The sequence below is a fragment of the Scardinius erythrophthalmus genome (genome assembly GCF_964197995.2).
Source record: "Scardinius erythrophthalmus genome assembly, chromosome: 3".
In the NCBI taxonomy this organism is placed as follows: Eukaryota; Metazoa; Chordata; class Actinopteri; order Cypriniformes; family Leuciscidae; genus Scardinius; species Scardinius erythrophthalmus.
The window spans coordinates 24,733,794-24,758,338 of NC_138223.1; the positions used below are offsets into that span (position 1 = coordinate 24,733,794).

The 24,545-nt window shown below is 36.5% G+C and overlaps 1 protein-coding gene across 1 annotated transcript in view; it reads left to right on the forward strand.

The window, feature by feature from the left end:
• The window catches only part of pcca (propionyl-CoA carboxylase subunit alpha), a 50,317-nt gene that overhangs the window by 10,066 nt on the left and 15,706 nt on the right, over positions 1 to 24,545 (forward strand). The window contains exons 6-17 of the mRNA XM_081362112.1: positions 161 to 214; positions 6,915 to 7,046; positions 11,500 to 11,536; positions 11,642 to 11,720; positions 12,816 to 12,918; positions 15,884 to 15,978; positions 16,216 to 16,366; positions 19,428 to 19,571; positions 20,826 to 20,900; positions 21,896 to 21,964; positions 22,051 to 22,126; positions 22,220 to 22,433. Coding sequence (XP_081218238.1) covers positions 161 to 214; positions 6,915 to 7,046; positions 11,500 to 11,536; positions 11,642 to 11,720; positions 12,816 to 12,918; positions 15,884 to 15,978; positions 16,216 to 16,366; positions 19,428 to 19,571; positions 20,826 to 20,900; positions 21,896 to 21,964; positions 22,051 to 22,126; positions 22,220 to 22,433 — 1,229 coding nt within the window. The remainder of the gene's footprint in view (positions 1 to 160; positions 215 to 6,914; positions 7,047 to 11,499; positions 11,537 to 11,641; positions 11,721 to 12,815; positions 12,919 to 15,883; positions 15,979 to 16,215; positions 16,367 to 19,427; positions 19,572 to 20,825; positions 20,901 to 21,895; positions 21,965 to 22,050; positions 22,127 to 22,219; positions 22,434 to 24,545) is intronic.

Genomic DNA, 24,545 nt, shown 5'->3' on the forward strand with positions numbered 1-24,545 from the left:
CTAATCCGTGTTGGTTTAAACAAGGTCATATATTATTAACATGGTGAACTGGTCAATGCTATTATCTATAAACATAACTGAATGATGCAATGTCACCTGTATAACACACATACTTTGGATGCGTAAATCATTTTCTAAAAGTTGTCTCTCTCTTTTGTAGGTCCACCCTGGCTATGGATTCTTGTCTGAAAATAAGGAGTTTGCCAGGAGACTTGTGAGTCTGCCTTTTTCCTGAAAAAAAGTGTTTAGTTAAAGAAAAGAGAAATGGATAGTTGAATATTTAAATGACTTTGTGTTGGAGTTGGGGGCAGAGAAGCCCCTCACTTATTGTTCTACGTCAGCCAGTGTCCCTCCCACACACACAGTTTTTGTAATTAACAGCTCGGACCCCCCAGTAGTAATTTAATTAAAGGTGTGAGTTCTGAGGTGAGAAGATTATTTGCAACCCAAATAAAGGCAGTAAGGCCAAAAGGGTCATTTGATAAAGAGATTCAGTACCACATTCAGTTCCAGTTTCATTATTGCATTAAGGCCATTGCTCTGTTTCTTAGAATGTAGCCAGTGCTGATTGTTAAAAATGAGTGTACTTGCATTACTGTTCAAAAGTTTGGGGTTCAGTCAGTGTTTTCTAATGTTTTTTTTTTTAAAGACTCTTATACTCTCCATGGCTGTATTTATTAAATTAAAAATACAGTAAAACACTGCTCTTCTGAAATATTACGATTCAAAGTAACTTTTTCTATTTAAATATATTTTCAGATGTGTTGTCAAAAGCTGAATTTTCAGCATCATTACTCCAGTCTTCAGTGTCACATGATCCTTCAAAAATCATTCTAATATTCTGATTTGGTGCTCAAGAAACATTTTTTATTATTATAATACGTTACGTTGACATCATGTGCTGCTTAATATTTTTGTGTAAACAGCGGCATATTTGAAATGAACATTTTAACAATGTGAAAGTCTTTACAGTCAGTTTTAAGTTATTTAACGCATCCTTTCTGAATAAAAGTATTTATTTCTTTAAAAAAAAAATCTTACCGACCACAAACTTTTGAACGGTAGTGGAGGTGGTTGATGTTCAAAATCCTAAAGGAGTTATTAAGCCACGTGACTTACAAAATGTTTATGGATATCCTGATCATTTTTCCCTTGCAAAACAATTGAATGGAGACTGGAGCTTCAAAAAAGGACACAAAAAGCACCATAAAATTGGTCCACATGACTTGTGAGCTTTTTAACAATGTGTTGAATTCAGCTTAGTTTTGCGATATTCTTCCCCTCCAGAGAGCTGTTAAAGGATAAATTCTCTGAATATATCAGTAATATATGTAAATGAACAATGTGAATTTTTCATATTCAAGATTAAATCATTCAGATTGGGTTTTGTGAACCAAATCAAAACTTTCCTCATGAACTCTTAAGGTTGCTCTTTGAGCAATGTTGCTGGGCAGTCTTGCCGAGCGATTGTTGCTTGGGCACTTTCCCATTGAAAATGTGGAATACGTTTCTATCTGGATAATTTAGATCGGTTGTGGGCCCTGTGTCTCATCTGGTTGCTCGTTGATGGCAACATTGCCCAGCAACATTGCTCAAAAAGTTGCCCTGTGTATCATCACCTTTAGCTTAGATGGATGATGAGATTTTAGTGAATAATACATTTCAGACTGTTAGACTTTATGCAAAGCCTTTTTAAGACTTTTATATATAACACACAAGCCAAATGGGGTAATTTTATGTTTGTTTTTTTGCATTGTTTTTGAAGTTTGAAAGATCCAGCCCCCTTTTTTTTTTTTTTGTAATAGCATGAAAAAGAGCAAGTATGTTATTCAAGAAAGATTTATTTTGCATTCAATGAAAGTAAATTTAAAGAAAAAAAAAATTTGAAACAACATTGCGGTAAGTAAAGGTTGAATAGAATATAATTTTTGGGTGAACTATCCCTTTAACCCCTGTGTCCCAAAATAATTGAGCCAAGCGCTTCGCATGTGCCAACCTCCAACTGTGCCTCAGTGTTGCCATGGCAACTAAACTCAGAAGCTACCATCTTTTTTTAACCCTTCAATCGATTACGACTAAATAAGGACATGCTTCGTGTCATGGCAGGCCTCAAACACACTCCGAGAGTTCGCATGGGGCCGTCACTCTCTTTTTTTATCTAGATATTTCTGCTTTTTTTTTTTTTTTTTTTAGGATTTCAGATTTCTTCTGCCAGATTTCTTCTTTTTGACGAGTTTGCTGCGTTGTAGAACAGAGAAAAGCGGAACAGACAGAATTTGAGAATAGAGATGAGGGAAGATGACACGCCTCTCTGTTTCTCTACTTGCCTTCTGTTTCTTTTTTTTGTCCATAATAGTCAGTCCTGGTTATTTATTGTATCTGGTGCGTGTATCATCTGTGTTCTGTGTCTCTTACTCTCTTCTGCAGTGTAGTTTAAAACGCGAGACTCTCCTGGCAGAGTTTCCGGCAGCTGTGTTGACGTGCTTGCAAGATCTCCTTTGATATAAATCACATTCAGGCAGGAGGGAAACACACACCGGGCGTCGTCACAGCAACGGCGGGCTCACGTTGATAGGTTGCCTAGAAGTAGTTGTAGATAAAATTTTTAGCTAAAAATCTTAAATAAATGAGCTTTTCTGGTGCAGTTTTAAAGGCTTTCGGCAGAACATCCTACTGTTAATCAACAGAGGCTGTTAAAAATTCATCAGCATGTCAAAATAAGTGTTAAATATTAAGCAGTAAGAGACCCAAATCAGCTCAGCTAAACCCAGATTTGTTTCATGTCTCTTCGAGGTTGTCGACAGCATTGGTGAAGAGGACACCTTTCAATTTGACTGTTATCCTGCGGTGAATAAATCATAAACCACTGGTTTTTAAATCTACAATGGGGGAAATCTGCCTAGCAACACAGAATGAATAGAAGCAGTTTTCTTTGAGGAATTTCTCTGTTTTGGGTTGTATCTCAGTCATTAGTAGGCAAGCAGAAATCATACAAATTCGAATGCATATACTCTACAAATCTACGTTTCCCAGCCCGTATCCATTAACTGTGTGATGTTATTTCAAAAAGTTAAAATGTGTCATTTCTGCGTCACTAGCAGCACCAAATGGAACTGACCCATGGGCTGGAATGAACCAAAGAGAAAAGACAGAGGCTGCATCTGAATATTTGTACTTCCCTAATGTTTGTTAGGTGAAAAACACTATGTGAAAAGATTTGTATGTCCAAGTTCACAGTATTTATAAAGCAGTAGGCAAAAAGTAATTGGATGACCTGCTACTTCTGGCGTGGTGTGGATCCAGTAGACACTTTACTGTCCAGTGAGGTCAAGGCAGAGGATTTTTGGTATGCCAACTGACACTGTGGGTCACATGACAGTGACAACATGGCGCATGTCCAAATTTCTTTCATACTTTATAGAACGTCATGAAGTACATACTCTGAGATTTCAGATGCAGCTTGTGATGGTCTATTGTGATTTGAATTAAGATTTGAAAAAAGGAATACCTCTGGTCACTCTCATTTCCTTGCCAATAGTTTATGCAAAATTCAGTTTAAAACTATTCAAACAAACAAGATTTTAATTGAATTGCATAAAAAGAGCAAAAGGTTTCAGAATCAATTGCAACCATTTAAAAAAAAAACAAAAAAAACCTTTACTGTCTGTAACAGCATTGTTTCAACCAATGTTGTGAGTCTGGAATACCTTTTTGACTTGATTAATGGCAGGCGGTAGCAAAGTATGCAACTTCAGTCTGAAAAAGTTGAACCGTTTGAAACAGTGTTGTGGTGCTGTTGGTGATGCAGAACCTTGAAATAGACATAAATAATTTTTTTTTTTTAAATTGATTGCTAATAATAGTACTTTAATCTCTGGTTAATCTGTTTTACCATGACTAATCACATTTTCCCCTAGAAAATCTGTGCAGAAAGCAGTCTGATTGTGTGTGAGCTTACAAATGAGACAGGAGCGTCATAGTAATGCATCACTTACAGAAAATAGTAAATGCGATGATTCACAGACTTACAGAAAGTGGTAAAATCATAAGCACTTTCATTTAAACCTTATGCTTGCCTCATGTTATATATTAAGCTATTAGAAGTTTTTGTTTTAATCTTGTATTTTCCCGATATTTTCTTCCAGCTTGCCCTATATACTTAATTGCTTTGGATAAAAGAGTTTTGCTATATGAATAAAAGTAAATAATTAGTTTCATTAGCAATCCCCCAACCACATCTGTACCTGTTCAGTTCTCTCTACCTTTCCATCCCCCAGTCACTCTTTTACATTTCCCTATACGCATGCGCACACACAGATGAGTGGGCCATCCATTGCCTTCTGTGTGTGTGTGTGTGTGGAAATGAAGATGTCATTACATTAGCAGTTGAATAGCGATACCCCCCACATGAATAAGAGGCGAATGAGCCCCCCATCCTGAATAGCTGCCCCCTCTGCCCGACTGTTAGTACAGTTTTACGCAGCGCAAACGATTGGCCAGAGCCCCTGGGCATGCGCAGCTTCAGCCTAGAGAGCTCTGTTAGGATTACCTCTACAGCCTCTTTAGCATCTTAAAAGAGAAGCGCTTTTCAATGGCAGAGTTTGAGTGGAGTGTGTGCGTGTGTGTTTTCATGCCTTTTCACTCTTTGGATGTTGTCCTGAACAAGATGTTTTCATTATCCTGGTGTTCTCTTGCTCACGTGCGCAGCTGTACACAAGTTCTCGACACTTCTAGTGGCTCACACTCTTTTTACTGTTGTTGTAGTGGGTTGCTGGTTGTTTAGCCATTTAAATGTACCACATGCACAAATACACATGAGGGAAGTGTAAAAATGAACAGAAGGAGGAGAGAGAGAGAGTGAGTGACAGCTGAATGGGCCCAACCGTTTTATTGGATTTAATTTTCCAGAGCCTGACAGAGACACAGACAAGGATTTGAGTGAAAGGTCTCTAGCATGACGGGGCCGCTGTAATTTGCCAGTGCATATCACAAATAAACAGTGATATTGTGTCCCATTTATGCATTTTTTTATTTTTATGTCCCCTGTTTGGGTGGTTTTTTGTTGTTGTTTTGTTTTCTAGTTTTTTTTTGCTTTGTAGTTGTTGTTTTTTTCTTTATAGATTTATTTTTTTCTTTTTATTTCATGTCCCCTGTTGTTTTGTTTTATAGTTTTGTTTTCTAGGATTTTTTGCTTTCTAGTTTTATTTTATTTTATTTATTCATGTCCCCTGTTTTGTCTTGTTTTTTTGCTTTGTAGTTTATTTAATTTAATTTCCTATTTTATTATCTCTTTTATTTATTTTTTACAGTGAAATTGTGAATCATTTATATATTTTTTCATTTCATGTCACCTGTTTTGTTTGAATGTTTTGTAGTTGTTTTTTTTTTGCTTTCTAGATTTTATTTCATTTTAAAGCACAATTGTTTTCAGTACTTTTTTAAAACTTAATTTGTTTAAAATAGAAAACTGTCGGTAGTTACTTCAAGGTTTCGATCAAGTTGTTTGTGCACGTGAACTTCAGATTCAGTGAAAAATAAACTTCCATATGGGTTTTCTCTACTTTATAGTTTTAGTGATTTGAAATGGACTTCAGTTGATTACAGAAGTTAAATTTGTTGACACCTTAGTTTTTTTTTTTTTCCCAAGCACTTGTCAAGAACAAACAGATCACTTTTTTTTGCCTCATTTAGATTTATCCTTTATCTCATGACACCATGGGTCCAGTTGGAGCTGAAAGAGTCATGGGGTCAAATCCCTCTTTTAATTACAGAGCTCCGTGGCTTCTGCGCGCCTCAGGCATACTATCTGTAGTATATTAGCCAGGAAGCAATAGCCTCCCGATTCTCGAGACTAACAAAGGAAAGAACAGATCTCCTTTTTCCCGTTCTTTTTTCTGGCTTCGTTATTTAGATGCATGTTTCTGCGGGCATTACCCGAAGCTACCTTTCCTCACTTCACCAGAGTTGATGCCCTGGGCTGGGGCCTGTTTTTGTGAAGGGATTTGGTTCCCCTGGCAACAAAAGTATGGTAGCTTACCTCTTTTGAGGTCGAGAGATTTAGATATTCAAGATGTCAATATGCCGTGCGTGACCAGTGCTCGTAGTAATAGTTTACTATTACTACTGTTTCAAGTATGTTTATCTTACATGTAGGCCTATCTGTCAATAAAAATAATAATTCATAAAGAAATGTCACAGTTTCTATTTGTTTACAAAATTAATTTCAAGTATATAATCATAAATCTTTCTATATATGCTGCTGTTCAAAAGTTTGGGGTATTATACGTTTTTGAAAGAAGTCTCCAATGCCTCTCTAACAGTTGTACTGCTTAATATCTTTGCTGAAATGGTAATGACATTTTTAGGATTCTTAGATGAACAGAATGTTCAAAAGAACAGCATTTATTTAAAGCAGAAATCATTTGTAACATTTTAAATGTCTTTGGTGTCACTTTTGGTGAGTTTAATGCATCCTGGCTTAAAAAAAGAAAAGAATTATCTTAATGAAAAAAATATCTTACGACCCCGAAGTCTAGTGTAAGTTCTTCAAGATCATGAGAGATATACATCAGTCAAGTGTGTCCAAACTTTTCACTGATACTGTGAAAGGTTAAAAAGTGGAATCCGGTGTCACCTGATGCACAGTGGTGTATTATAACCAAAGAAGTACATCTGGATCACATAATGTGCAGGTGTGTTGAGGTTTGATGTAGGAGTAAAAGCAGGGTGCGTGTGTTATGATGTAGGATCTGATTATCTCGGAGTCATGCGAGCCGTGCAGTGAGACGTGACATTTTCTGATTGTTGCCTTAATGCATTTGATGCCTATGGTCTTGATTTGTAAGTAAGATCTCCTCGGAATAAATAACTTAGATGACATAAAATGTGCCTTATTATAAATTCTTTCTCTACAGGCGGCCGAGGGGGTGACCTTCATTGGTCCTGACACGCATGCCATCCAGGCCATGGGGGATAAGATCGAGAGCAAACTCATCGCCAAAGCTGCCAAAGTCAACACCATCCCAGGCTTTGATGGAGTAGTCAAGGTCAGATATTATTTATTTGTTTTTATGTTTGTCCTCAGTCTTTTCCCAAGAATTCCTCACATCACACATGCATGTGCTGTTTATCTGATGAAAACGTCTTGCAAATATATGTGTAATGAAATGTTCAGCCCAGCACAGATGGGTGGTATATCGGAATTACAAAAATGATTCTAGTGGAGCTAAACAAAGAATCTTGCTGAAATGGAGTATACTACATGTGTTGCAGACAACAATATACATATGCTATATAGTTTATAATATAGATTGTATTTGTAATACAGTACATACACTGCCATTCAAGCTCTGCATTTATTTGATCAAAAATACTTAACTTGAAATAGTATCACAATTTAATTTTTTTTTTTTATGATTTTAAAATGTAAATTTTAATTTATTTGTCGTTTAATGATGTCATCTACATACTGGCTTGTTCTTGTACAAAAAGCCCACTATTTTGGTAGTATGTTTGTTTTTTTATGATATGCAGTGATTTCAGGTGTAACTTAAGAAAGCTTGTTCAGACGCATTTTACTAGGACTTTGCACAATTGCTCATTCATCCAAAAAAGTAATTGACTCGTCGGCGGGTTGGTGTTTAACATATGTAAAACGACTCTTGGCATATAGCATCAGCAGTTTGTGCTGCCCAAGTCCATTGGCACATCACAATGGGATGGATTTTGTGGACAGAGGAGCTTTCCTCCTCCTGTCGCCATGTATTGAACAAGCGCAACTGCAGTCATGCGAGCCGCGACTAGTCAGAACAGACCCAAAGCGTCGACTAGTGGCAGAAATAATCTAATAGTCAGTGCAACTCCTGTCATTTATTGTAGGAGTTAAAGGCTGCATAGGAGTTAAAGTCTAACAGAAAAACTTTGTAAAGCAGAGACGATTGTTGTTGAAAGTACACACTGTGATATTCATCACGTAACAAATTCTCCTATAGACCTCGTTTTGTGTTTCGTTCCATTAAGTTATACACTATAATTTAAGTTTAAATAATAAGTTTGAGGTTTTTAAAAGAAATTAACACTTTTATTCAGTAAGGATGCATTAAATTGCTCAAAAGTGATAGTAAAGACAAGATTTCTATTTAAAAAAATGTGCTTTTGAACTCGCTGTTCATCAAATAATCCTGAAAAGAATGTATCACGGTTTGCCAACATGGGTGATAATAAGAAAATGTTACTTCAGAACAAAATCAGCATATTAATTGATTTCTGAAGGATCATGTGACACTGAAGCCTGGAGTAATGATGCTGAAAAATCATCCAGCCATCACAGTACAGTACATTACATTACGTTTTAAACTTATTTTAAATTTATTTCACAATATTACTATTTTACTGCGTTTTTGATCAAATAAATGCACCCATGGTGAACATAAGAGACTTATTTCAAAATCAGTAAAACTGACCCCAAACTTTCGTACAGTAGTGCTTCTATTTTTATATGCCACTTGTTCTGTTGAAAAGCATACAACAAAGCTCTTGACCACAATAAAGCTACATATCAGTCCTCCGAAATGTCTTTAAACTATTCCAATGTCCCCTCCCCCACTCATCCCCTCCTCCTGCATGCTGTTTAAATGGCCTTTAATGGCCGTGTGGTGGCCGTTTTGACACTTCCTGAGCTGATAGGGCTCTATAAAGCAAAGATGTGCCGCATGACACTCTGATTGTATGGGCATTACCATCTGTGAACACCTCCTCAACGACCCTGATAACATCAGCACACTGATCACAGTCTGACTCTCACACACACGCAAAAATCTCCCCTTTAGTCCCTTCTGCTGGATTTCTCACCTTAGCTTAACTTCATTTAATGCTAGTGTAGAACTCAGCTGCTAATGTATTTTGATGTCTGGTGAGAAATAGATTTAAATAGTTGTTTCACTATTTCAATAATTGTTTGTCAACAATTATTTTGTCGCCATTTTCAGCCCTCAGAGATTCGCAGTTGCATAATTGCAACAATTGTTTAAAGCAATTAAATATGACCTATTTGTTACTAAACACAGCAGCTTGCAGTCTGAAAGGAATCACAGTAGCATTTTTTGGCAGGAAAATATGTGCAATTTGATTCTCTCAGCACAACATTGCCCACTGACACAGCTGTTGACTTTTTCAGATCAATTTTGCAGTCTTCCAAGTATTTGACCAATATTTTTTTTTTCCTTTTTTTTTTTTTTAAACGGGGAACATATTAGAAATATAAAAAAATAGTTTCAGAAATGTAATAGTGGGCCTTAATTGTAATTTTTTGTGTGTGTGTTATTTATACAGCAAAACAAATTAGAGATAAACTGTTCTAAATGAATTGGCTTAAAACCTAGTGAATTTTCTACATAAAGGCCCTGATATAGTTCAAGTGAAATCGAAGAGTGAACTGGCATGACGTCATTTCGAACAAAATCAGGCCAAAATGAAGTTTGTTTTGTGTTTGTTTCGGGAGTTCGAAACGGCTTGGCTGTGTCTCAAATCGCCCCATACCCTCATTCACTATTCCCTACATTAGTCCACTAGTTCACTTGAGGGAATGTAAACGAGTGAGTGAATTCGGACACTGAACGCTCCGGAAGGGCTGCCGCTTTTGCATGGTTTGTGCTTTAAGTATTATTTGAAACTCAGCAAACTGGCAGCTCCAGTTGTAATGAAAACATTTATCTTGAACTCTGTCATGGAAACTAGCATGTATAAACCTTAATTAAATCATAATCAATTAAAAAGGAATGCATACCTGTATGATATTACGCTGTAACTATATTGGATCAGCGGTTTGGAAAATGAATGGAGGATTCACCTGCGGGCGCCATCTTCTGGTCAGACGCGGGAATTCATACACACAGTGCATTATAGATATTCTTTAGCCATTGAGCATATTGAATGAGTCCACTCGATAATGTCCACTGGTTTCAAACACCTCTACAAATGGCTGTCCCCTCAAATAGTGCCCCGTTTAAGGGTAAAGTGGCGATTTCGGACACCGCCTTTGCCAAAGCAAACTTTCCAGAAAGGTTTTTGGTCTTTGTGGAAATCTTCTCCGGTTCATTTCTTCTGTTCAGTCCCTCGAGGTCCTACTGGAGAGCCGCTTTATTGTAGAAAATGTTACTGAAATTCTAATTGAAAGAGACATTGGCACTGTTTTTCATGTTTAATACTGTTGATCTGCTTGCTTTTAAACAATCTATTTTATGAAGTGGTATTTGCATAAATGTGACGACTTTACCGGAGCGCCGCTTTGCAGAGCTTGTGCAAACATCCACATTGCTATGATCAGATGCTTTCTTATCTACTGTTTTCTCATCGCTGCCATTTTTGTTGTGTGTTTATTTTGTCATTAAAAGAAAAGCGCGAAGCAGCGTAGACGCATCAGGATGTTTGCTAACAGTTTACCGCTACTCGTGTATTTCAAACTTCTTTTTACACCAAATTGAAGAACAAAAAAGAACTTGGGCGTGAGCATATCAGAGCCATAAGAGTTTCTTCAAGTCACTTTAGTCACTGATGTCTCAGGCAATTATTTATAATTAATTTTAATAATATTTTATTTTCGTCACATGATTAAACATTTTAGATCACATTTAAAGTGAATTTAAAACCCTTGAAGATTTTTTTCTTTTGCCTTTAAAACCATTTCCCTTCTTATCAAATGCCTTTATTTATAGATTTTGTCAAACCCTTGTCCCAGAGCCAGACTCTGGCATCCAATCTTGAAACTTAAAATTTTTCCCCCAAATATTATAACTTTATTTTACACAAACTATTACTGCCCTTCAGTTGTGGAATCATTTCCACCACTACCAACAATTCTGCCCTTAAAATAGTTTCAAAGGTTAGTGTACTCGGTAAGTTTCAGCAAAGATGTGAGGGTAAATTTCACTTGTGAATGGCATATTTTTATTGCATTTCAAATAAAGCTGTTATTTTGTCATTATGCAATAAGTACGATAATATTTCGTTGTATTTCAGATGCTATGAAATTATCTTTAAAAAAATCAAACACCCCCATTTACGCCACTTTAATATATACCACAATGCATTACTCAATTAATAAATTGACATTTTATAGAAATCTTCTTGTCCTTTGACATGTGTGTCCTCATTGTTAGTATACAGTTAAACTAGACAGACTGTGAAAAATATAATAGTGGCTTTAGAAAATGAACTCGGGTCCAAAAGTTCCTATAGCTGAAACGTGCATCAGTCCTTTGGTTTCTTATGGTTAAAACCATTTGACATAATTATCGTCAATATGACTTCTTAATCAGGTGATTTTTGGGAAAATCTGATCATTTGCCCTTAAATTACAATAACTGTCTAGGTAGTAAAAACAATTATGCTATGTAGCTCCCTCTGCTGGACTAGAAGAGGGAACTGAATTATCTTACCTGCTGCAGGCCATCACACAAACAGATACACATGAACTAACGTTATGTTTATTTTTTATTCAAGGATGCAGAAGAGGCTGTGAGAATTGCAGGAGAAATTGGTAAGCGTGTTTATAATGTAGACATTTTGTCGTAGTTTGCATCTATTAAGAAAAAGGTCATGTAGTAAATAAAGCCAAGTCAGAATTTGTGTCCATCTCTTGCAGGCTACCCTGTTATGATCAAAGCGTCTGCTGGCGGAGGTGGGAAAGGGATGAGGATCTCCTGGAATGATGAGGAAACCAGGTGAGACGTGAGGAAACATGATTGAGGGACATTTTTAATACTAAAGGATCACAGACATCTGATCACTAGACAGACCGTGAGACCTTTGTGGAAGTTTTCTTTGGAGAGAGTCGGCCTAAGGTTCTTTTCAAGCTTTAATAAGCTTTATGAAATTAATTCGTTAATTAAATTAATTAGTTTTTCGGTCAGCGCTACAGGGAATTGTACAGTTTTACAGCTTAAGCGACAAGGCTCTTATATTATCATGTTTCATTTTGTAATCCACATTTACATATTACCATTTACAAATCAACCCCTTAGATCTCTCTCTCTCTCTCTCTCTCTCTCTCTCTCTCTCTCTCTCTCTCTCTCTCTCTCTCTCTCTCTCTCTCTCTCTCTCTCTCTCTCTCTCTCTCTCTCTCTCTCTCTCTCTCTCTCTCTCTCTCTCTCTCTCTCTCTCTCTCTCTCTCTCTCTCTCTCTCTCTCTCTCTCTCTCTCTCTCTCTCTCTCTCTCTCTCTCTCTCTCTCTCTCTCTCTCTCTCTCTCTCTATATATATATATATATATATATATATATCTGTCTGTCTGTCTCCTTCCCTTCCTTATCTTTTTTTTTGTTCTTGGGAATATTAATAAAAACGTCAGAGGGACATGTTGCTATTAATTGTGTCTTTTGTTGCCGTAGGCTGAAGCCGGGCTTTTGTTTAAGCTTTAATTGGATTTATCTTGAGCGGCAAAACAGTCACTCAGAGCAATTCAGTAGAGAGAGAGAGAGAGATAATCTAAGGGGTTGATTTGCAACAGTTACAACAGCTACTTGAACCGACTTCCAGACAGTTTAGCTAATCTGAGGAAGATCTAGTAGTTCAGTCAGTCATTCTTCTTTCATTTGTATATAAGCAGACATGAATGGGACGTCCAAAGTTAATAATAAAAACACTATTCTAACTCTAAACAAAAGTTATTGACAAACAAGTAGTTGATGTACAGTGAAATGTGAAAATAAGAACATGTGGATCAAAGTATGTTAAAGTTTGTTTAGGTTTATGAATTAAAATGGTTGATTATGTTATTAGAATGCAATGTAGTTTTATGAAGCTTTATGTTTTGTTTCAGGGAAGGCTTTCGTTTCTCCTCTCAGGAGGCAGCATCTAGTTTTGGAGATGATCGTCTGTTGATTGAGAAGTTCATAGATAACCCCAGACATATTGAGATTCAGGTATTTACTGGATAAGACCACCTTGCTTGTGGATGCGAACAATTAGTCATTCTTTTATAATGTAAGCATAATAGTATAGTCATCAACATGTATGCAGTGAGCCAAAAATGGTCCTTTAGTCCTTTCCTTTAGTTCCTTTAATCAATAATCAACTTTTGCAGCTAGATAACAATCTGGGCATTCTTTCAGCCAGTTTAATGAGTTTTTCAATAGTCTTCAATGAGTTCCTATATACAGTACCATTGAAAAGTTAGGGCTGGTAAGACTCTTTTGAAAAGTCTCTTATGCTCACCAAGGCTGCATTTATCGATCAAACATACAGTAACATTGTGAAATATTATTATAATTTAAAAATGTTCCTGTAATCAAAGCTGAATTTTCAGCATCATTACTCCAGTCTTCAGTGTCACATTATCCTTCAGAAATCATTCTAATATGCTGATTTTGTGCTCAAGTAACATTTCTTATTAATACCAATGTTGAAAGCAGTTGTACTATTTAATATTTTTTTTGTGGAAATTAGAAATGATGAAAAGGAAGAAAAACAGTTAAATGGGCACTACCTGTATTAGGATTAAGATACCCCTTACCAATTCATTCAATCATTAATTTATTAATTCTTTCAACAGTTCATGCATTCATTCATTTATTCAACAGTTCATGTATTCATTAATTCATTCAAAATATAATTCATTCAGCAGTTCATTCATTCATTCATTCAACTGATCATACATTCATTCAACAATTCATTAATTCAACAGTTCATGCATTCATTCAACAATTCAATAGTTAATTCAACCATTCATTAATTAATTCATTAATTCATACAAGTTCATTCATTCATTCAACAGTTAATTCATTCAAACATTCATTAATGTATTTAACAATTCATTCAACAGTTAGTTCAACAGTTAATTCAATCATTCAATCATTCATTCATTCATTCATACATACAACAGTTTGTTCGTTCATTCAACAGTTCATTCATTCATTCAACAGTTATTTCATTCATTCATTCATTCATTCATTCATTCATTCATTCATTCATTCATTCATTCATTCATTCATTCATTCATTCAACAGATCAATCAATCAATCAATCAATCAATCAATCAATCAATCAACAATTCATTCATTCATTCATTTAACAGTTAATTCATTCAGCAGTTCAATCAATCAATCAACCAACCAACCTTTCATTCATTCATTCATTCATTCATTCAACAGTTATTTCATTCATTCATTCATTCATTCAACAGTTAATTCATTCAACAGTTCAATCAATCAACCAACCTTTCGTTCATTCATTCATTCATTCATTCATTAAACAGTTATTTCATTCATTCTTTCAACAGTTAATTCATTCAACAGTTCAATCAATCAACAATTAATTAATTAATTCATGCATTCATTCATTCAACAGTTGATTCATTCAACAGTTCAATCAATCAATCAATCAACCAACCAACCAACCTTTCATTCATTCATTCATTCATTCAACAGTTATTTCATTCATTCATTCATTCAACAGTTCAATCAATCAACAATTCATTCATTCATTCATTCATTCATTCAACAGTTATTTCATTCATTCATTCATTCAACAGTTCAATCAATCAACAATTCATTCATTCATTCATTCATTCATTCATTCATTCAACAGTTATTTAATTCATTCATTCATTCATTCATTCATTCATTCATTTAACAGTTAATTCATTCATTCAACAGTCAATCCATCCATCCATCCATCCATAATGGTTATTACCCAAAAATGTGGAATAGAATACGAGAGGTTACCTTTTTGCTTGTAGGAGTTTTTTTTTATTTGATGTAGTTGTTAAAGGGTTAGTTCACCCAAAAATGAAAATTCTGTCAGTAATTACTCACCCTCATGTTGTTTCAACCCCGTAAGACTTTCGTTCATCTTCGGAACACAAATTAAGATATTTTTGATGAAATCTGAGTGCTGGATCAGTCCTCCACAGGCTTATGGACACCTTAACTTACTGGCCCAGAAAATGTATTAAAGACATTGTTAATATAGTCCAAGTGATTCCAGTGGCTCAATCTTAAGTTTATAAAGCGACGAGAATACTTTTTGTGCGCAAAAACAAATACGACTTTATTCCACTTTTCATTTCCTTCTCTCTGGACCTCGAGTTTTTTTTACGTAGTGTTTAAGCGTAGCGCGTCTGTGTTTCACGTCACCACGTATCACACATGACCAGAGTCGGCCAATAGTGAGCCTACGTGGTGACGTGCAACACAGACGCGCTACGCTATTACACTATGTAAAAAAACTCGAGGTGAGCTTTGTAAAAAAAAATTAAGATTGAGCCACTGGAGTCACTTGGACTATATTAACAATGTCTTTAATACATTTTCTGGGCCAGCAAGTTATAGTGTCCATAAGCCTGCAGAAGGACTGATCCAGCTCTCAGATTTCATCAAAAATATCTTAATTTGTGTTCCAAAGATGAACGAAGGTCTTACGGGGTTGGAACAACATGAGGGTGAGTAATTACTGACAGAATTTTCATTTTTGGGTGAACTAACCCTTTAAGGATCGGGGCTAGTAACCAGCAGGTTGTTGGCTCTACTCCCAGGAAAAGTGAGTCTTGAGTCGTCGTCATTGTACCGCTAAATAACCACTTAACCTCAGGTTGCACATTCCTTCTCTGCTGATGGAAAATAAAAATTCAACATTCTATAACGTTCCTGTAGTTTAAACCATAGAGCATGGCGCTATCAATGCCAATGCCAATCGATTCCTTGAGAATGCATGAATAGATAAATGTATACCTTGATTGCAAAGTAAGTCACTTTAGATAATAGCAACTGCCAAATGCCAAATGCACCAGTAAATGGGATTCAGTTCTAGATTCTAAAGCTAGATGCATGACTAGGACATAGTACACAGTGTGGATATTTGTGCTAATGGCTTCCATTCTGTTTTCTGCAGGTGTTGGCGGACAAACATGGCAATGCACTGTGGCTGAACGAGAGAGAGTGCTCCATCCAGAGAAGAAACCAGAAAGTGGTGGAGGAAGCACCCAGGTTTGTTTTAATTTGTTTTTGTATTTATTTATTTTATTAATCTAAAGTCGACCCGAGAGTTGTTAATATATGGTACCAAAGTCTCGATGCGAGGTGTGAGGCTCTCACCCCTGAAGAAGGGGAAAAAATAAATAAAAAAATTAAAATTAAATAAAAAATATTGAATAAAATCTTGAATTAAAAGTGTGGACAGCAAGCATCTCATTTACATTGCTATAAGTTTGTGTGTCTGTTTAGCACCTTTCTGGACCCTGACACTCGAAGAGCGATGGGAGAGCAGGCCGTGTCTCTGGCTAAAGCAGTGAAATACTCCTCAGCTGGCACTGTGGAGTTTCTTGTCGACTCCAAGAAGAACTTCTTCTTCTTGGAGATGAACACACGTCTACAGGTTTGTATGTGCATGAGTATGTTTGAAGCACATCCTTTTTGCTTTCTTGAAATATCATTACATTATATTCAGGGTTTGTAATTAACACTTGCCACCCCACCAAATGCAGGTGATAGTCAACCATGTTGGGTAAAGACTGATTCATTTTGCTGCGCCATTCACATAGTTTTTCATTAAATTACATTTAAACAATTTGATACTGACAGTCACCCTAGGCTGAAGATAAATGAACTTTTGCCAGCATACTAGTGATTAGATTCGCTGTTTAGATTCAACTTGAGTATGTGAATAAAGTTTAGTTCGGTATTCTGACTTTTGTAAGGAAACAACTGATCACTTTATGAACTGACAAACACATACAGTAGCGTATGCGTACAGTCGAATGCTTAGCATTTCAGTATACTCCATGTGATAGCGTGTGCGAAGCTATGCTGTCGAAACATGCACTAGAACGTTTCATCTTTGTCCAGTGTCTGTGCTATTTTTCCCAGAAGTTATTACTGATAAACATGTTTTAGTACTCTTTTACACTAAAGTTGCGGGTGTCTCTTAACTCCCTCAAACAAGAGCATAAGAAACAGCGTTTATGGAACAGTTCATATCAGACTTTGTTGCTGATTTGAAATCTGTTATTTAAGTGCGAGTTCAGCAAGCAGTTTTTGAGATTTCAGCATTCCCACATTTAAGTAGATAGGACTTTGGTCTTGGATGCCCGAAAGGCCCAGAGGCGTTGCAAATATGGCTGCTGAGTGAGCAGAATTTCCTTAAAAGGGATTTTGGTTGTAGATTTTTTTTTTTTTTTTTTTTTTTGGAGCCTTAAATTAGCTTTGCAATTTGTCTGAGCACCCATTAACGACAAGGCAGACTGTCTGCATGAGAACTCTGTAAGGAATTCTGTCTGTCCTTGCCATTAGAAAAAAAATATACCTGACACTTAACAAGATGTAAACTTTGAAAAAGAGCTTTACATTTACATTTAGTCATTTAGCAGACGCTTTTATCCAAAGCGACTTACAAATTAGGACTAAATTAAGCGAGTCATCATGAGGAGGCAAAAACAGCGCAAGAAGTGCTCAAGATACAAAGTTCAGGCATTATTCAGAGTAGCATAAGCCCGATAAGTGAGGTTTTAAAGGGAAAGGGAAGGTTTTTATTTTTATTTTTTTATGAGGTTAAGTGCTCACGGAAGAGATGGGTTTTCAGCTGTCTTTTGAATGTTGCCAGGGATTCTGCATTCCGGATGAGGGTGGAGAGAGCGTTCCACCAGCATGGAACTGTGAATGAGAATGTTCTGGAAAGTGATTTTGTGGCTCTCTGTGATGGAACCACGAGACGTCGCTCTTTGACCGATCGTAGGCTTCTGGTAGGGATGTAGACTCGTAGGAGTGAGTGAAAGTAGGAGGGAGCTGAGCCTGTGATAGATCTGTAAGCAAGCGTCAATGCCTTGAACTTGATGCGAGCAGCGAGAGGTAGCCAGTGCAGAGAGATGAACAGAGGAGTGACGTGGGCCCTCTTGGGCTCGTTGAAGACAAGACGAGCTGCAGCATTCTGGATCATCTGTAGAGGTTTAGTTGCACATGATGGAAGTCCGGCCAGAAGAGCATTGCAGTAGTCAAGCCTAGAAATGACCAGGGCCTGGACGAGAAGTTGTGTTGCATGCTCAGTTAGGAAAGACCTGATCTTCCTGATGTTGTGCAGTGCAAACCTGCATGATCGAGCTGTCTTTGAAATGTGATCTGTGAAGGTCAGCTGGTCATTAAACGTTACTCCAAGATTTCTGACCGACCTTGATGGGGTGATTGATGATGATTCTAGCTGGATAGTGAAGTTGTGCTGTAGAGACGGATTGAGCTGCAGGTGATGTTCCTTCATCCAGCTTTAATTTATGCCATGGAACAACTGCATTGCATGTAGAAATTCAAATAAATATGAAGTTCAATTATATGTGAAGTTCAATTACATTAACAACTTTGACATCAAACACACACACACCTTTTAAAAGATTAAATTTAATGGAATTGGGAATATTGTAATTAACATTTCTTGTGATTATGCTTTTGATTGCTCTCACTAAATATCCAGGCCCGACATCAATGATCCCCTCCATAGATATTTCTGATGTAATTATGCCAAAGCTGCTTGATTTCCCGCTTCTTTTTTTTTTATTAACAGAAACTGGGAGTACATGTATATTAAAATGAACCACAATTCATTTTGTGATTCTAGAATTTAAGAACTGCATTTTCTTTAAAAAAAAAAAAAAAACGAAAGAAGAAAAGAAAGATTTTAGTTACAATTTTTATTTATATTAAAGTTTAGATTATTGATATAATAATAATAATAATAATAATATATTAATTTAAATTCATCGCGTGGCCTTCTTGGAAGTTTTTGAGTTGGATGACCGTGTGACTGTATTTAAAGTGTAAAATTATTTTAATATGTTCCTTTAGGTTCACATATAATTTGAATAAAGTTTTTGCACAAAAATCATATAGGCATAACAAATATTTTCAACCCTCTTTCTGACCCTCTGTCTTGTAATGATCTGTTTTTAGGGGCCGGCTCCTTTAAATAAATTCTTTGGTTAAGCTATGAACTTGCAGGATGTTTTAATGGTACATCCAACAAGTCCTCTTATATGTCATTTCTATTTAACAAGTCTAGTACACAATCTTGATCTTGTCACCTCTCTAGAACCCAGAGCCACAGAGGACATCAAAGTGTCTATAAAGCTCATTAGTGTGGACCTCCCAAAGGGAAACAGGCAGAACATGGAGAGGGGCCATGCCGCTCTGGGCAGGAACACGTTTTAATATTTCCGCTCAGGGTTAATGAGTAGTTGTTAGTGGCGCTGTCTGGTTAACAAGAGGCTTTTAAACACCTATGTTAGCGTTTGAGTGCGTTTGGTGGGAGACGGTTTGCAGCGTTTTAACTGGTGATTGATTCCCTTTTTTTTTTCTCCAGTAAAATGAAATCGATGCAGTATGTACGGTTACATTTGTACACAGCAGTCCCTGTATTATTTTAAGATGTTAGTGAGTGTGTCCTTCTCTCCCAGGTGGAGCACCCCATCACTGAGTGCATCACAGGACTGGATCTGGTGCAGCAGATGATCCGCATCGCAAAGGGTTACAAACTCCAGTACAAACAGCCCGACATACCCATAAATGGCTGGGCTATCGAGAGCAGAGTCTATGCTGAGGTAAACCAACAAGCAATGAAATGCTTAATACAGTGTGTTCTTAGTATTTTTGATATTAGTCATGGACTGACGTTTCAGTTGGTTATAATCTCAAATACCTACAGATAATGGTGCCCTCATGGCTGGGTAACTGAGTATAAACAGTCCTGTTAAAAAGAGTGATATGCTTCATAAAAAACATTTGTTTTAAGATGCTGATTTATATATTTTGCTTCAGTATGCCAGTAGAAAACTTTAATTTTAGATTTCCCATCGGGTCTGGGCTTACATGAATTGGAGCAGTTGAGACAGCCTAAATCCATAGAACTGTCGCAACTTTTCCAGGATGCTTAACAACCTTGAAAACAAACTGTCTTATTCCTGTGCAAATGTACTTTGGAAAAAGATTGCTTATTTATCTTTGTGTAATATTTATAACTGTATTAAATTATATAACTGCATCGCCCATCCTGCTCTCTCTCAGCCCATATCTGGGATTTCAGTGCATGTGTTTGTTAGTACATGGGTTAATCTCACAGGACCTGTGAAGAACATACCCATGAGAAATTTCAGCCCAAAATAAATAAGGGCGAAAAACGTCTGTTTTACATCAATGGTCCTGAGCATAGAAATTATTGACTTTGATGTGACTTTATTTTCAAATGTTATCTGTACGCTATTGCCAGATTTACCCACGTAAGTGTTGGTTATCTTTCAAGGATATTTTGAGTAGGTCCTGCCCTATTAAAGGATCCGTCTTCATGATGTACTTGGCAACGTTTTTTACCGTTCAGCTTTAAGATGATTTCCCCCATTTTGTTTTTAAAAACCGATTAAGTGCGATACAGAGCATTTTCACTCTTTCAGCAGAGCTGCTTAATCCTGGACTCTCCTTAAGCCGTGTCTGACAAACTGGCTTTTGTGTGTTTAGGATTTATTATAGCCAGACATTTTTATAAGCCTGAATAACACCTATTCAGATGATAAGAATGTTGAAATCATCAATATTCAGTAAACTCACCCCAGCCCAGTGTGGGTCTTGTCTCATCTCATAATGCTGAAATACGTTGGCCCAACTCAACCCTTTGTGGATGGCAGAAGTGTTTGTGCCTGCCAAAGATGAGAGAACACGAGCAGACCTTGTTAACCCAGCTTAACTGAGCCACAGTTTGACCTGAGTTAAGACATAAGCTTTGAGGACAGGCACTTGACCTTTTGTTTCCTGTGTTTTATTTGAGAGCTTATATTTCTTCTCTCTATCTTTCCCTTTTTCAGGATCCATACAAATCATTTGGGCTTCCCTCCATTGGTCGGCTGTCTCAGTACCAGGAGCCGCTCACCTTGGCTAACGTTAGTACACAGATCTGTTGTGTGTGTGTGTGTGTGTGCGTGCAGGGGAGACTTGCTTCGTTTGGATTAGGGGCTACTGTAACACCATTCAAGCTTTAGTGATGATGACAGAACATTATATTCTTCCTCTGCATGAGAAAAAAGTGTGTTCACTTCACCTTATGAACTACAGTTACTTCTGCTAAAGTCTTGAGGCCAATTTTTATTTTATTTTTTATCTCTAGGTTGTTGATTAAAAGTTGACATGAATGACAGATATTTACACTGTCACTGGTAGTTAACATACATGAATCTAGGTTGCGAAATGGGGGCCAATTGTAAAACTAGTTGTTTTCAATTCATTTTCCCAACTCAAACAATATATATTATATATTATTACTTTAATTTGTGCTCATTTGAGTTGGGTAACATTTTATTGGGGCTCTTCTTACTTATGGCAAATTATGACAGATAAATTTGTAGTAGTCTGTGAAAAAAATCCTCCAGTCCCCTTTACACTCTGCATAATCAAGCATTTTCAAGTGAATGTGTTTATGTGTAAGATTCACACATCAGTCAGTTAAGGAAGGACAGGTAGACTCGTCCTCTTCAATGAAAGATCACTGGTTTCTGGGAGCTGCTCAGAACAGGATGTTTATAATTTTAGAAACACTCACACATACAGATGATGTTTAAATGTCTAAAGAAAGCAAACACGACGGAGGATATTTACATTATTCTTTCATTTATAGGCAGGTCCAAAAAGATGCCATTGTGTGATGTTTAGTGGTTATTAATAGCTTTGTGTTCCGGTGATTTTTGCCTTAAAAAGGTTTGTTTTGAAAAATTGTAATGAAATGCAGGACACATTTCATGGCTATATGAAAATTCTGCTAAAACACTTGATGCTGGCCAGTACATGCATGAAGCCTTTGGGGTAACACTTTATATAGTGTTCCTGTTTTTGGAAATGAGGTTTTTTGAATGATAATTGTTGTTTTGCTTTTCACTCGAAGGTTCGAGTCGACAGTGGAATTGAGGAAGGAAGTGACATCAGTATTTATTATGATCCCATGATTTCCAAGGTAATAGAACAATAATATCAGACCATCTTAACAGTCTCATTTGATTTAAAATGTCAGATTGATTTACTGCTGTTGTCATTGACTAGTTGGTCACATATGGTAAAACACGAGAAGAAGCTCTGAAGAAAATGGAAAACGCGCTTGATAATTATGTCATCCGAGGTAAATGGCATAAAGAAGTATGCAAAAACATTTAAACGTGAAAATATTCCAAATGCAAATTTCTTTCATTTCTAATTCTGTCATCTCGCGCAGGTGTGACCCATAACATTCCTCTACTGAGAGAGATCATTGTTCACCCACGGTTTGTGTCTGGTGATATCAGCACTAAGTTTCTCCCGGAGGTGTATCCTGATGGGTTCAAAGGTCACATGTTAACAGCAGGAGAGAGACGGGAGCTTCTGGCTACGGCTGCGGCACTCTATATAGCAGCACAGCTTCGCTCTCAGAAGTTCCTGGGAGATCTGAGGTGAGAGACAGATGGGGCATCTGGATTACACACGCTGACAACTACCAGTTACGATGGTTAGGGGCCTATACTGCACTCTTTTAGCATTTAGTCTTTTTCCCTGAAGTCATTTAGTTAAAGGGTCATGAAACCCCCTGTTTCAGCAGCAGTCTGAAACAGAAAATACATATGAACACACTGTTGCATCTTTGATCACTTTTGAGGCTTATTTTGCTTCGTTTTTATAAGCTATTTGATCGTTTAAATTGCCGTTAAGACTGGTTACAGTCACAGTGTGGATGAATCGTGTTTGTGCCGAAGACTCAAGATCTATTGAAGAGAACTTATGTGAAGCAAAAACTCTTACAAAGCAAAAACAAGCACTTATTTTTGATCCATTAATGCATCTCTCACTTACTGTATGCAATCTCACTGTTTGAAGCGCCTGTCATAGGAAATCAACACGTGCTGTCATGAATAATTAAGCAAGGCCTCTTCTCATTGGATAAGGACACACTGTCTCATTAATAATTATGAGACACAAGAAAACGTCACATCCTGTGATGCAGACACAAAGACAAATTTAAACCTGAAAGTTGAAAATAACCCAAAACGGTTTAACATTTACTAGTTTTCTCCTACATTAAAAACTAATGGATGGTAACTTCAATGATATTCAACATTAATGTTCACACGTTTTTGGATTTCATGACCCTTTAAACAGTATTTCACATTACCATTTCCCAGTTATCTATAACTCTTATTAGACCCTCATTAAACAAACATGATTAGATCGTTTCTTCAGATTTGAGATTAGTAAAGGCCCATTCACACCAATAATAACTATACCTATACATTTTTAATAATCGTTCTCATTCTATTAGAATAGCAAAGTCCACACCACATAATAAACAGAATGTAATCGTCCTTTGGTGTAAATGCCAATATAGTTACTGTTAGAGTTATCTTTCTTGGTGTAGGTCTTAACAATGACTGCTGAATATCGAATTGACATTGATATCTAAAGATGGCTGTTCACGTATTGCTTCTAGTTATGATATCATAACTAGGATGATTTTTGAAAAAAACATTTCTTATTTTCAGCTTGGTTTTTGAGTTTTAAGTTTTGGGCCCCATGAAAATCTTAAATTCATTGGTCATGTACACTTGTTTTTTTATGAAACTTAAACATTTTTCTGCAATGTCTTGAATGTTGTTGTTTTATAAACTGCTGATGAAAATATGTCAAAAAAGTAACATTGTATAGCTGGCTCACATAAAACATGATGTTTTGGTGAAATTGTAAGAATAACTAATGACAGTCTTGGTAGCATTAGTTTGAATGAGTCTCCGATTCTTAACAAATCAGTAATGTTTTGCACCATATGGCATCATTTTTTAACAAAAGTGTTTGTAAAGTTATTACATTAGTTGCATTGTAACTGTAAAATGACTAGCAATTATTGCAAATGGAAAACAAATGATTTGTTCGTTTTTTTGGTTAGGTTTTTTGAAGGAAACGATATATCATTTATTTATATATGTTGGAAAATGTGAGAAGTGTTGGAGGGCCAAGTGAAAAGTGTTGTAAAATGCCAGCAGAGGAAATCCTTATTGTTGAACACCGGGTAGTAATAAATAATCTACCTGGATCTTCTCTCCATCCAGCGTTTTCAGACAAAGTTCTAAACATCTGCAGCAGTCTTAGTATCTCACTGTGCTTGTGAGAGAGAGCTCATGTCTTGAGGGGGCACCATGTTCCATATGAACCGTAAATACAAGCTTCACACAATAACCACCTTATGTACAAACAAACAGGAAATGCGCTTAGCAGTAATCCACTTACAAGCATACAGCACTGTGAATAAACATTTAGTGTATGCAGCTATCAGACTGCTTTGAAAGTAACCTCACAACACAAGTTGTATTTAATATAAAATAGTCCTTTTAGTGTAAATTAATTGGTTGTCAATGTACCTTTCAGACTCTGCCAATACAACACTCATGAATTATTCTTCATCTGGAAAAGAAGACCGATTTACACTTGTAAAAAAAGATGCAGAGAGACCATCTGTCTAAACATCTCTCCAGTTTCCCCCTCCACTGTCTCTTTTCTCTTTTTTTTTTATGCGT